General features: G+C 41.5%; 1 protein-coding gene across 1 annotated transcript in view; it reads right to left on the bottom strand.

Moving 5' to 3' along the window:
• Positions 1 to 14,616, bottom strand: part of KIAA2026 (KIAA2026 ortholog) — a 98,232-nt gene that overhangs the window by 31,649 nt on the left and 51,967 nt on the right. Inside the window, exons 4-5 of the mRNA XM_006268905.4 lie at positions 7,507 to 7,583; positions 2,819 to 2,908 (exon numbers count right to left, since the gene is read on the bottom strand). Of these exons, the coding sequence (XP_006268967.3) occupies positions 2,819 to 2,908; positions 7,507 to 7,583 (167 nt within the window). The remainder of the gene's footprint in view (positions 1 to 2,818; positions 2,909 to 7,506; positions 7,584 to 14,616) is intronic.

Here is a 14,616-nt window from a genome sequence, read left to right as displayed (position 1 = left end):
AACTTGGGGAAACTGAACTTATATCTTTAATTATATCAAGCACCTAAGAGTTAGCATTTTAATTTGCCTCCTAAATAGAGACAAAAGGAACATCTGTAACAATTCCCTGCTGAGACTGGAACCACAACTGAGAATTTAGCCACAACTGCTGACTTCCACTCCACACCCACTGAAACCCAGCAACCAGGCAGAGCAAAATGCTCAGAGGATTTCCTTAATACATGTCCCAACACAGTCCTCAAGTCCCTGAAACAAAAAACCTAACAGAGGTGCTGTGGCACACATTAGGCCGCCTCCAAGCCAGGGGTGTCAAACATCTGACCTGTGGACTAAATCCAGCCCACAGAGGTGGGTCATACATAAGAATATAAGAAAATAAGAAGTGCCACATTGGGTCAGGATCAATGTTCCATCTAGCCCAGTATCTTGTCACCAAGAGTGAAAGTAATATAGAAAGAGAGCATTGAACCGGATCTCTCTAGAATAATTTATTACCTATTCTGGGGGTTTTCAACCTTTTTTAGCAAGCATACCCCCCTCTCTCAAAATTTCAGCTCATGTACCCCTATATATTTTTCCTTGGTTTTTTTGAGGGTGGGGGGGAGAGGGGCAGATTAAGGCCCTGTGGTGAGGCAGGGCATGGGAGTGGGGCAGGCGTTGCTCAGCTGGGTCAGGGGGGTGAGATGGAGCCACAAGTGATCATCTGGGAGACATGGAAAAGGGGGAGGCTCCTGCTGCTGTACACACCCCAGGAGGGCATGGGGGACGTGTGCCCCTGAATCTGCATGTGGGGTGAGGTGGGCTGCCACTGGGGGGGGGGGGGGGGGAAGCAGCGACTGAGGCCCCAGCGGTGGGAGAGGGAGAGGGAGCGGGGCTGGGACAGGTGGGGTGGGGCGCAGGACTGAACCATGCGGGGGAGGGGGGGTGAAGGGGGGGCAGCTTAGTTCTGCACTTGAAGCAGGTGGTGGTGGCGCTGGGAGGGGAGTTGGGGGGCTATGGCAAATTCTGGAGTGGCTGCAGCCCCCTGGCCCGCTGTAGCCCCACTCCTGTAGGCCCCCACGGTGTGGGAGGGAGTGGGGCTGGGGCTGGAGCAGGGAAAGGCGTTGCCCAGCCAGGGCAGAACATGAGACAGAGCTTCAAGCTCCTTTCCCCACCACGGGAGACTATGGGAGTGAAGCTATTGGTTGGTGGGGGGCTGGGCCTGCAGCCACTCCAGAATTTGCTGTAGCCCCACCCAACTCCTCTTCCAGTGTCGCTGCCTCCCACCCTGAGCACAGCCCAGCCCCCCCGCCAGGAAGAGCCCAGCATGGCCCCGGGCCTAGCCCACCCCACACACAGATCTGGGGGCACACGCCCCCCCCATCCCCTCCCAGGGTGCACGTAGCAGTGGGAGCCACTCTGCATGGCTCAGTCCTGCGCCCCGCCCCATCTAGACAGCCCCTGCCCCAGCATCACTCCCTCCCCCCACAACAAACTTACCAGCTGGACCCAGCTGCTCTCCACATGGCCAGGCTGAGCTTCTGGCCATCTGCATGCTGCACTGCAGCTGCATGCACACACGCAGAGTTCTGTGTACCCCCTATGACCTTTTTAAGCACCCTTAGGGGTAAACATACCCCTGGCTTACCACCACTGCTCTATTCAATGCCCTCCCTGGCATCCTCCAGTATTTGCTTTGAGATGCCAGAGGAAACATCTTCAACCATTCTCTACAACTGCCAGACTCCGGTGCCACTTTGTGGCCTGATGTCTGGCTGTGGTCCTGGGCTCAGCAGAGAAACTATGCAGACATCTCCCAAAACATTTCACATTCTTAGGCATTTTTCTGACATTTTTATAAAGTCCATCCTGCTAAGCTGTTGGAGATGAAACTTCTGTGGAAAGGTAGAAAGAAAAAGAGGAAAAAATACTACAAAGGTGTCCGTTGCAGAGAAGTAAGATAACAAATGAGTTACACCACTTCTGCTTTTAAAAAAATATTCACCTTGTTGGTGGGAACATCTCCTTCTTCCCTACAACTGTACCCAAAATATGCTGAATCCCATGTTCTGATGGGTCTTATCTTGGCTTCTCAGCTACACTGTCATGCAAGTAACACAATGAATGCTAGGCAGAAACCTGTATCTCAAGCTCCACTGGAAAGCCAGCCAGAATGATGGTAAAGAACTGCATCCTTGAAGTAACTTTCAAGCATCTGACTTATCAAATACAAAAGACAGACTAAAAAAAAAGTTTTGTCTAGTGTGTCTCTCCAAAACAAGGTGTGTATCTTACTTAGGAGTATATGCTACGTGAGAAAATGCAGTGATAGAGCAGAATACAAGAAATGACATTAAGATTGCTTTTTTATTCTTTTTTTAAAATGTCTGAAGAGTAAAAGGAACTGGACATCATGGAGCTCAAGAAAAATGATGGAATTACATGTAGGAGTTGTCAAATTGAGCAGCATCATATAGATGAGACAGCTCCACACTACAAACGAATCTAGGTTCAGAATTTGGCCACAAAAAAGTGTTCTCACAGAATTAGCAGAAATTAATCCACTCACCTAAATTATTATCATCACCAAGGATTTACTGGGTCAAAAGCATGTAAAAATTCTCAAAGGTTGCTATATACTTAGTTTCTGAACTGTCTTCTGACAGTTACTGTTGACCAAACACTAATATAAGGATATGTTAGAAATAAATATGAATATAATCTTTCCAAATGCCTAACTTTACAGATTTCTGTACAAATTCTTACAGTTCACAGGCCTCAGAAAATAATGAACACTTTTATTCCCATACCAAAAAGAATTTTTTTTAACAGAACATACCGATTTCTTTTTAATGCTCTCCAAATCTTTGAGTTCATTCTCGATTTTTGTGATTAAATCCCTGAGTTCATCAAGATTAGTGCAAATAAGCTAAAAACAAACAGACAAAACACATATGATAACAAGTCATTTAATAACATACTGAAGTGAAAAACAACTCATCTAGAAGTACATACTAATGCTTAAAATTATTATTTGATCTCTTTACCTTAGAAATGTATATATACATTTAGGTGTTCCGTGTTTTTATATATGTATCAAGTTCACTTTTCCACTTGTATACTATATAAACTTAAAGATTAAAATCTAATAAGATTTCTTTCTGAAAAAACTTCAAGTTATAGGCGGTCCATGTTTAAACATATTTTATAAAAAAGCACCCATAACCTAAATTTTTTAAAGAAAGAAATCTTATTAGATTTTAGTCTGTAAGTTTATACATGAGTGGAGAAACTGAATTTGATACTGATGGCTTTCCCTTTATATATTCTTAGATATCTAATGGATTCCACCTGTCAATGCCCAATTTGAAATCAAGGCACTTTTTTAAAGAAAAACAAGTTTGCAGTGCAGAATGACAGATCACAAATGTGCCTCTGAATACTTTGAGCATGCTGAGCGAAACAGTTCCTTAAGGAATGACATCACGTTAACACTACCATTGTGTTACCACTGTCAAACACCTTTAAAAGGCAAGCTTGGGAAGAAAAACTGATAAACTAGCAGGATAAATTTAATCCAGCAACGTTTACAGATTGTGCCATCTGCCCATTGGAGCTCTAGCTTCAGGCAGCCATATGCTTCAGTGATGTCATGTGCCACACCCCATGCTTCCCCCCAACCCTCCAGCCGTTTAACATTTTTAATGCTCAGTTTCTTCTTTTCATGTAAAAACACAGGCCTAAATCAATCAGCTACATAGTAAAACCTTCAGAAGGACAATTTTGGGGAAGACATCTCTACAGAAATCCCCTTGCCAATAACCTCCCATTATACTTAAGAAGGCAGAAGGAGCAAATTCTATTCCATCCTATGGAAAAGGCTCCAGAAATGACCTCAGCTATCCCTCAGTAAAGCTCCATTGCAGCTGCTGCTCCCAAGCACTGTCTGCAGGGACAGCCAGCCCCTCTTCCCTCAGAACTCAAGGACATACAAAAGACAGGGAAAATGGTACTATGGAGGAACCCCCCTTCAATGCAACTGAAAAGAAACTTGTGTACAGATCCTTGGGAGAGGAAAAAACAACAGGGGCTCATCATGCATATCCTTTATCACAAGCACAATTTTTACCCGCACAGTTGAGGACTATTAATATAAAAGAAGGCTGCATGTGTAAGTAACAACTGACCATTATCATATTCTTCCTATCCTCTGTAAAAAAAGAACAAACTCAGATTTGCTCTCTGTTTTGAATTCTACATTACTTATGAAACGGATCCTTGGCTGGCATAAACCCAAATCTACTTTCAGTGAAGCCAAGCAGTGAGGTGCTGGTTCTATTTGTTTACAATAAAATGCTCTCTCTATCTCTCTCTCTAACAAGAAAAACATGTCATAGAAGATTATCATATTTTATTAACATGAGAAAAGTGAAAGTCTCCTTCCTGTTTAATAGCATATTATTGTAATTTCTCTAAAACAGGGGTTCTCGAACTGTGGGTCACGACCCCCCCAACTTAAAAGGGGGCCACAAACTTCCCAGGGGGTACTTGCGGCAGCACAGGGAAGTGGCACGTGGTGGCGGCACCAAGTGGTGGATGGTAGTGGCGGCTGCCGCGTGCAAGCTCCCCATCCCCTGCCACCTCCATCCAGCACTCGGGGTTGCAGTATCACAGGGTTTGAGAACCTCTGCTCTAAGACACTGTCATGCATAAGCACAGAAGGGTAATGAATTTATGACTCCTGGTAGGTTTTTTTTTTAATCTGTGCATATTTTCTAAACTCATGATTTAGGACATATAAAAGTACCTTCTTTCAAAGACAGACCTTTTCAATTTTCATACTGTAAAATGTCCATTACATAATTACTTTTTACCTTGATGCATTCCTACTAAGTAAAAGCAATTTAATGCATTTCCCCTGACCACTCTGCTCTCAAAACTAGTATTTTGAAATCAGTTCTGAGTGAATAGCTAATAAAAGAAGTACTGCATCAATTCAGAAAAAGATAAATATGAAATTTATTTGGAACTAACAAAAAGATTGACAAATCTCAACTTTATGAAAATTATGATGGCAAGTAAGTCCCCATGTGCACTGATTTGAAAAAGTTATTTTGTTCTTTATTCTTTTCAATTATGCATAAAGAAGTTTAGCAGTAATTTTTTTAAAAACTTAAGATTTCAGGAGCCTCTACTGCTAAAACTGTGAAGGGAGAACAGAGGAACTGGGAAACATATTTTTTCAAGCTGTTTTTCTACACAGCTTTCCTTCCTGATATGAGAGCTACCTAGAATATTTTCACCACATATTATCATAAGATGCTAAGAGGCAAAGGTTTTGTATATGACACTTTTTTGTAGACCAACTGCATGGCTGGGATAGATTTAGACAAGCTTTTGAATGTAGTGCATTCTTCAAGTCTGAGGAAAAACCAATAACTAAAAAAAGTAATTCCAATAAAAGATATAACCCACAAAAATACTTTCTTTTTACATATTTCCTGGTCCAGCATGGCTACATCATCACTCCACCACTATCAAATTATGACAATTTATACCATGTTATATTTGGGCGGCAGGTTGATTATGCAGTTTGACAAGATGTGTTATACTAGTTTGTTCAACCTGTATGAATTTACTATTTAAATAACAATTAACATTTATCTTGATAATTTAAAGATAAAAAAATAAATGTATGTACAATTGATTTACATGCATTATAAACTGTAAAATGTCAGGTTTTCTATATTACAGGTTTTTTGTACCTCGTATAGAAAAAGCAATTCCTGAGAAAAATTCTAAGCTTTAATTTAGGCTTCAAAGGTAAGTTTGTTTGTAAAGATAGCAATATGATTCTAAAATTATCTTTTTCCATGTTCTTGCATTAAAAGAAGAGACCTAAAGTTCTCATTAAATTCAAATTCTATTATTCTAAAGAAATGTTATAGATATTTTTAAATGGACTTAGCTATTTGTATACGTACAGCAGGGAGCGTCAGGAGAGCATTTGAAATCCCACTATTTATCCTGATATAGTATTATATTATTTCCACTATAAACTCATTCATGTGAACGTGTGCTTGAACAAGAGTCCTGAATTACTATAAATCTATATGGAAAAATGCACTTAAAGCAACTGGGCTGCGGCTGGCAGCTTTACATTTAGCTATAAAGAATCTAAAACTTTATATTGGTTGGAAAAGATATACAATAAAGCATTTAATGAAAGCTATGCCTTGCCTACCCTGTCCACACACACCGCTGGATTAACTACAACAGTTTTTAGTAGTTTTAGCATGTAAAAACAATCTTGTAATTATCCGTGATTTAGAATGAATATATGATGAGAAAATACAATTTTGTGGCATGCTTTACATACTTTCCTTCCCCTCTCGTTTTTCAATGCCCCTTTTCTCCCCCACAATACAGTAGCAACTCTAACTCTTAAAACTAGAAGGAATGTCAACAAAAGATGTTTAGATAGGGGTAGTGATATGTAGGCAGCCTTTAGGTATTACTGGTTAGAAATTCTACTTCTGGCACTTTCTAGAACGTACATTATCAGGCAAAATTAGTTCGATCTGTAGATTTTGCAGAACAGCTGGAATTTAGGAATTTGGGTAAGGCCTTAATGTTTGGAATAAGACCACTTAAGTTAAAAGTATAGAAAGGTATTTTTATAATCACAGAAGTACTCCAATCCAAGCAAACATTCATATATAAATCATCTATAAACAGAAAGACTCAACAAATACCCCAAAACAACCTGCTAATTACAATTAGTATTCTCCGGGTGCTCTCTGGTCTAAAGTTCACATACTGATAAAAGGTAAAAGTTAAAAACAAACAAAAAAAGTTGCATGACACCAGCATTTTTCAAGTGCATGAGTAAATCAAGGTAGGTTTCCCAAATAAAGATATGCAAACTCGCATGTCATGTACAATAAAATTAATATTATCCTTGAAAACTTTATTTGTTAATATCTACTGTACTACCTACAACTTCTATGGCAGTTAATGTTTCAAAGGATGTTCTGAATTTTTTTTTAACTGATACATGAGCTCACTTCAGCAGTATTGCTGACTCTCATGATTGTTGGCATTGTTTTTAAAGACTACGCTTTGGGAATGTGAAAAGCTTAGTTCTTTCTTTTATATAGGTACATAAATATAAATATATACAAAAGAAAGAGCTACATTTTTCATGTTCCTGAAACGTAGGCTTTAAAAACAATGCCAAAAGTCATGAGAATTGGCAACACTGCTTAAGTAGAGCTATGCAACATTATGCAAAACAATACATGCTAAACATTAAGACACTTACTAACAATCAAAAAGTAAAATTTACATGATTGAAAATGCTATCGCATTAAAGTTTTGGGTCTGCTTGTCTGGGGGGAATAAAGAGATTCATCTTTTCTTAATTGAAAGTATATTTTCTGGGGTCTCAGGCAACAAAATGTAGGAAATACACACTCTAAAGACATTTAGATTTTAAATATTTAAAACAAAAATTAAGACATTTACCTGAAATTCTGGTATAGCAGACTTGGTAACAGTTTTCCTCTTCTTTGTGATTGCTTTTTTAGATATGGATTTTTTTCCTTGTAAGATTAAAAGAGAAAAGCTTCATGATACTGTTTATAGCACTTAGTTAATAAAACGAAATTACAAACAGCCTTGAAAAAGTTAAATTATAACCAACAGATGGCTCATGGCAAATCACGTAAACATGATGAATCAGAACCCAACTCAGCAAAAGCAAACATTAAACTAGAAGTATATGGTACGAGGCAGCCTTTTTTAAAAAGAAAAAAAACCCAACAACTTTGCTATCTCAAAATAAACCACTGTGAAAACTAAGGTATTGTTATAAATTATAAAAACATTCACACTACCATTCTGAAAAAGAGGCAAAAAACCCCAAATTTAAACCAGAACAGAAACTTAACAGGTAAAAAGAACTTACCTGTAAAAATTTTTCTCTGCTGCTAGTTTCCAAACAGCGAACCACAGACTAAGGTCTGAGCCCTTTGATATACTGTATGAATGTGTGCTCACAAAACACAAGTGATTTTTATAAATCCCCCCAATACATATGTTGAAGCTTACACACTGGAACAGATCACTGTTCTGTTTAGTCCGGAAGTATGACTCTAGCAGTGGCCAAAACATAATGCTTTATAAGAAAGCAAACACCTCCCCCGCAATATACTTCCCGCCCAATTATGAAACATGATAATATAGATGAAAAATTCCTTCTTGCCTTAAAGGAAATCAGCTTACTCCATGAACTAATCAGTGTTATTGCTCCTTACGACTCTTCAGCGTAAGGAAAGAGTTATGAATAAATGCTGATTACATATCTGCACATACGTATGGGCAAGACAGCCATGAAATTAATTTCTTTATTTTTTATTTTTTTTACAACCACAGAATAAACTACACAATTTTACCTTTGACCTCTTCATTTGCATTCTGTTAATTCACCTCTGCCAAAACTATTACTGGTAATCCAAACCTCCAAGCAGTATAAACATTTGCATAATATTACATACACAAAGAAATCTTACCACAAAAAATGTAAATAAATAAATAAATAATGTTTTCCTGTTTTCTAATCTGGATCAATTAAAGTAAGGATAAAAAATTTGCATGTACTTCTCACTCACTTGCCTGGGGTTCAAATTTAGGGTTTTTAAAGATGGGATTAAAACTGCATTAATTTTTGCACTATTAGATTTTATATCTGCTCTGATAAACTGGTTTAGCATTCTGGATGACTTATAGCAGAAATACAAAGATATGTCCTATGCTGTGAAGGGCAAAGAAGAACCTATTCTGACATGATGGAAACATAAGGACAGCAGGAAACCAATGCGACTACATAAGGAGATTCTTAAGATTCTACATCAAAATCAAATGGAAAAAAAAAAGATGTGGGCAATGGAAGGAAGCATACCAAGCAATAGCAAGAACTTTCAGGAATAAAATCAGGAAAGCAAAGGTAAAAATGAGTTGCATCTGGCAAGGGAAGTTAAACAGCACAAGAACAGATGGAAAGAATAAAATACAATGGACAGAAAGGAAAGACCAAGGAAGCTGTAGGTCTACTGCTAGATAGCCAGGGTAACCAATTAACAGAAGATGCAAAGGCAGAACTACTCAATAGCTACTTTGCTTTGATCTTCACAAAAAATGCTGCTGCAACCAAACAGATAACAAAAATACCATATTTTCCTCACACCACCAAATAAAACATGCACCCTGTTTTTGGAAGACAGACATGAAGAAAGATTTTTCCCGAGTCATGGACAACTCACGAATTACATTAAATCCTCCTGGGAACAGAAAGTGTCCAGGAAGTGGCATCCCTGGAGACAGTCTGGGTGAGGCAGCAAGCATTTCTTGATGCCTCACCCAGACTGCCTCCTGAGCTTCCAGGTAGGCTTCCCCTATATCACACAAAGTTAGGGTCCAGATCCTTGTAAAGGGCAGTAGCAAGTCCATTACTTCTTCGGCATTAGTAGTTATTATATATGTTCCTGTAACTAAGGTGTTGTTTCTATACCACTAGCCTCATCAAATTACTACCAACTGCGCACTTGCTGCTTCAAGCACAAGCTATAGCAGCCAGCAGTGTAGGGACACAGCCAGGCACCTGGGGCCAAGTGGGAACAGTGTCTTCTGATTCACCATCATAAACACAGAGCTGCTGGCAGCAGCTGCTTTTCTTCACCCCCCACCCCCAGTCAGCATCTGGGGCAGCTGCCAGTATCACTTGTGCCTCCCTCCTCCCCTGTTTTCCCACTGAGGGACAGTGCTCAGCCAGTAGCCACAGCTGTGAGAGGGTTAACACAGCTTTCCATCCCTTCAGCTTGTTGAGACAGACACTAGCAACACCCATCTTGGCAGCTGCATGACATGTACAGCATCTCCAGGCTTACTTTTGCAGTGAAAAAAGTGATTTTGGGAGGTAATTTTTAAATTTACAGCAAAGTAGAGTTAACCTAAATCTCAAAAGAAACAAGGAAGGCAGTGGAATAGCAACTTCCTCGGGGAAGTTGTAGAATCACCCTTGAAGTGATTCTAAGGCTAATTCTGTGAAATACTGAGTGTGACCAGAGAGACATTGAAATCAGTAGCTGTTAAGGGTGCTCAGTACTCAGCAAGCAGACCCAAACTGCAAAAATTGTCAAAAGCTAGACTATATTATTCAAGCATTATCATTTATACTCAGAACAAAAACAGCATTTGAGTATGAAAGGTCAAACAAAAGCTTGAAAAGATATCTGATACACCTACATAGAAAAGAACTAATAGGATTGAACAACATAAGTTTAGCATTACTCTAATTGGTTTATGCTTTCTGAAACATCAGGAAGATTATTTATTATATTTTAATTAAAAACAAAGTGCCATGGATGTTTTCACATTTACTATATTTTAAATCACAGAACAATTGGCTAGAAATACAGAGAAATTTTATATTAAAGGAGAGTCAGAAATGATGACAACATACAGAAATAAAGCTGTAATATGCAAAGCCCATTCTTTCAGTTTTGAAGATACAAGAGAGAGATTGCAGTTTGTCTGGTTTCAAAATTAACTTGTTGATATTCAGATCTGCGGTTTATTGGACTTATCCTTTAGGCCTTTGTTTCAAATGTAAACTCTCTTAGCAATCTGACAAAACCTGGGCATTACGACAACTCATGAACAGAACATCATTAAAGATAAATTTCTATTTGAGAAAGATAACAAAGATATGGATAAGATAGATATGGATAAGTGGAGCACTTTCTTATGTTTTTATAAAAGCAGCATGTCAATACCGTTGAAATGAACAACTACCAACACATTGTCCTTGTCACTCTCTGTGTAAATTTCCAAGAAGACTGATTTTTGTTGGGTAGAAAGATCCTGGACAGCCCTTACACTTAAACCCACCCTCCAGGTGGCTTTTACCTATTTATTCCTAGGCTATGTATACCATGGGGTTAATCCTGAAATGCTAAATGAAGTGATCTGAACTAATCCGATATTAATCTTGTCAAATCCAGTTCTCTCTCTACATCAAGCTCCACATAAAAATCCCTGGTAATAAGTGTGGCAGAAGGCCACCTCTATTTCTCCCCAAAAACTCTGCTCTGTGCCAATTTGGTTAAGATGGGCCCTACAGAGGGTACACACTTTACCCTATCTCTGTAGGTAACCTGAGCTGAATACATTCCTGAGGGAGGGGCGAAACCTGCTCCCTCTGTCTACGTGACTGGCATCACATACCTGGGTGAGGGGCTTGGGCTACCTGGGGAGCTAGGAACTGCCAGTCTGTCCAGCAACTAGTGATGCATTTCAAATTGGTTGGCTGACAGCCAACAGATGCTGGCCTCCACTGGACCAGGTAAATGAGGTCATAAGGACTATATAAGTTAAGGACTGCCCAGGAGGATGAGGCAGCAGCCATGAGGAAGACTTGGAGAGAGAGAAAAGCTGAACCATCTGAAACTTGACCATGAGTTTTGAGAGAGACAGAGAGCAAGGAACTGCCTGCCTCCAGAGGGAATCTCCACCTGCCTCTGGATGATACCTGTGAGCAAGATTCCTGAGATCTAACTAGATATATAGCTTGCAGTAACTCAGATGCATGATCAAAGGCTACCCAGCCATGCCAGTTTGCTCTATGGGATTTCTCTGATATTGCTCTACTCTGTACCCTATTGCAACCCTACCCTTTGTAACCAATAAAGTTCTCCTTTGTACCTAGCATGGGAGACTTATTGGATGTAGGTCTAGATTATGCATTGGGGTCCCCTTGGTTCAGCTAAGGGAGACTACTTGTGCTTCCGAGAGAAGCACCCCCAAGTGCTTGAAGAAGTCAAGTACCCTTGAGGGCTACTAGGCCTGTGTTTTCCAGGGTGCACAGAGCCAGAATAAAGCCCAGCCCTGGGTGGTGGCAGTGTTACCCCCAGGCTAGTGGGTGTGCTCCAGGAAGGGGGTCAGTCAGACGCGAGGTGCCCCCAGGGAAGCACTCGGAGCCTGGAAGGTGGTCAGGCACAGTGAGGTGGGTGGCTCAATGCAGGAGTGCCCCCTACTGGCCTGCCACAATATGCACTAGTAAAATTCTGCAGGCTTTAGGCTCTAACTCAGGAGTGGGAAAAACGGTGGCTCCATTTCCCAGCAACCCCTGCCCACATGGCTGAAGCCGGTTTCCATGAAGACCCCAGTAGCAGCTGTGCTGAGAGCATAGGGCCGAGGTTTCCATGGAGACTGGCCCCAGCAGCACTGGCAGGCCGCAGTACTGCTCCAGGGCTGGGCTGGGATCTTGGTGGTGACAACATCAGGAGGTGCTACTTCACAGTCAGGGTGGCTAGGACCCGGAATCAACTTCCAAATGAAGTGGTGCTGGCTCCTACCCTGGGGGTCTTTAAGAGGAGGTTAGATGAACATCTTGCTGGGGTCGTTTGACCCCAGTACTTTTTCCTGCCCTGGCAGGGGGTCGGACTTGATGATCTGCTCAGGTCCCTTCCGACCCTACCAACTATGAAACACGATTCTGTGATTTCTATGATTTTAACATGGTCCAGAGCTGGGACTGAACCACAATCTGCAGTCCGGGCAGAGGTGTCCAAGCAGCAAATCGTGGCTCTGCACTGGCTCCAGACTGCACTGTCACTGCTGCAAGGAGCCGGGGCAGAGCCACTATCCACTGCCTGCACGTTCCTGCCTGGAGCAGGCAGGATGCAGATCATGGCTATGCCTCAACTCTGGACCACGCTGTCACCGCTGCAAGATCCCAGCCTGACCCCAGAGCAGCTCCCCACCCTGCCACATGCCCTGCCAGTGCTGCTGGGGCTGGTCTCCACAAAAACCCCAGCCCTGAGCTATCACAGTGAAGCTGCTGCTGGGGTCAGTCCCGGCCACATGGGCAGGGGCTGCTGGGAAATGGAGTCTACTGCCAACTGGACTTTGCCCGCCTCCACTGTAACTGCTAGTAAGGGCTTTCCTTTACTTGGTATTGTTGTGTCAGGATTAAAACAAGAAATCTTTAAGCCCTCATACTCTGGATGTCAACTACATTTTTTGGAGAAGAGCTTGAATCTACTCTTTTGACAGACCCCAGCCATCTGTAGTAGGGGTGAGGGAGAGACAAAGCATGCTCCCTGCCCCTTCCCCAACTTTAACAAACCAGTGGCGCACTTGCAGCAATAGCTGCTGCCCCAGGTCAGCAGTCAGAACACTGGGCAAGGGCCAGTGGCAAGGCCAGCAGGTGGAACTCTCCAGGCCTTGGTACCCTGACGGAACCACCCCTGCCCATTCCCACCAATCAGCTGATTAGCAGCACAGAGCAGGGGCAGGGTGCCAGGACAAAGCAATGCTGGGCAGACAATCAGGGAGCCAGCCATTTCCCCCTGCCCTCTTGGAAGAAGTGAAAGAGTGAGGGACTGTGGGTTACCGTGACCCTCTCAAACCTACAATAACGTTACATTTGCAGTGGAAAGAGCTTCCAGTGACAAAGCAGCTACTGCTTGGAAAAGCAACAATTTTGTCACAGATCTGCCATTTTTTTGTCTGATCAGCCATTTTTTTTTTTAGTGGGACCAACAGTGTAAACATGTGGCCATTTGCTTTTTATCTCCCTAAATGCACGTGTAAAGCATGACAAGAGCAGTATTTGCCACAGCCTTTACAGATTAATAGCTGCCGCTGAGCTTCCCATTCCTTTTTAAAAATCATCCAAATGAATGCCCTACGACCAGCTGGACAAAGAGACTTGGATTATTTCATAGATTTCATAGACATTAGGGCTGGAAGGGACCTCGGAAGATCATTGAGTCCAGCCCCCTCCTTAAGTTTCCCCTCCTTATGATTACAAATCATAAGGAGGGGAAACAGATCTTTGACAAGCAACTGAGGGCTCCAGGCAGAAAACTTGGACGTGTTGGACAAACAAACTGGGGAAATGAGTTAAAGAGACTGAAACTGAATGAATTTGGGAGACGGTGAGAAAAATGGTTTGTGTGAATAGGAGGAAATTCATATTGGTGGGACAAGTCATGGAAGGGGGAAGAACACTCTAAATCGGACCGCAATCCCAGAAAGGGAAATTATTAAGACCAGCTCTACAATGAGGATGCAACAAGGAGCCAAAGAAAGGTAACTGATGCGTCTGATACAAGGATAAATTAGAGGGACAAGGTAAAAGGAGTCAGTTTTGGGGGAATGGGCAGAAGAGTCTGTGGCCACAGGAACACACCCTCATCTGAGATCTAAAATGAAACCCACTATTACCAATAACTTCATTCTTCATCACCAAATATAGGTGAAATGTACTGGCAAGTGTGTGTTTCATACACATCTAACACTAGTTCAGATAGAGGATGACAACTTTAAACCGCAGCCCATTACTCCATTAGTCCATGTTCCAAGTCTGCTGAGGAAGCATGTAGGTATTATATAATGCTACATGATGAAACTTCTGGAGTGATTCAGCCTGATTTTTCTAAAAGCCAATAAGGTGAAATTAAGATTATGCAACCAGGTTTTGCTCTGGCATTTCTTAACTTCGGAGTGCTTGACTCAGAACTTAAGTAACCACCTCACGTAATTTTAAAAGTAATATAGAGATATTGTAAT

The sequence above is a fragment of the Alligator mississippiensis genome, chromosome 3 (genome assembly GCF_030867095.1).
Source record: "Alligator mississippiensis isolate rAllMis1 chromosome 3, rAllMis1, whole genome shotgun sequence".
Taxonomy (NCBI): domain Eukaryota; kingdom Metazoa; phylum Chordata; order Crocodylia; family Alligatoridae; genus Alligator; species Alligator mississippiensis.
The sequence above is the reverse complement of the archived record's forward strand: the minus strand, read 5'-3'. Positions and strand labels throughout refer to the sequence as shown.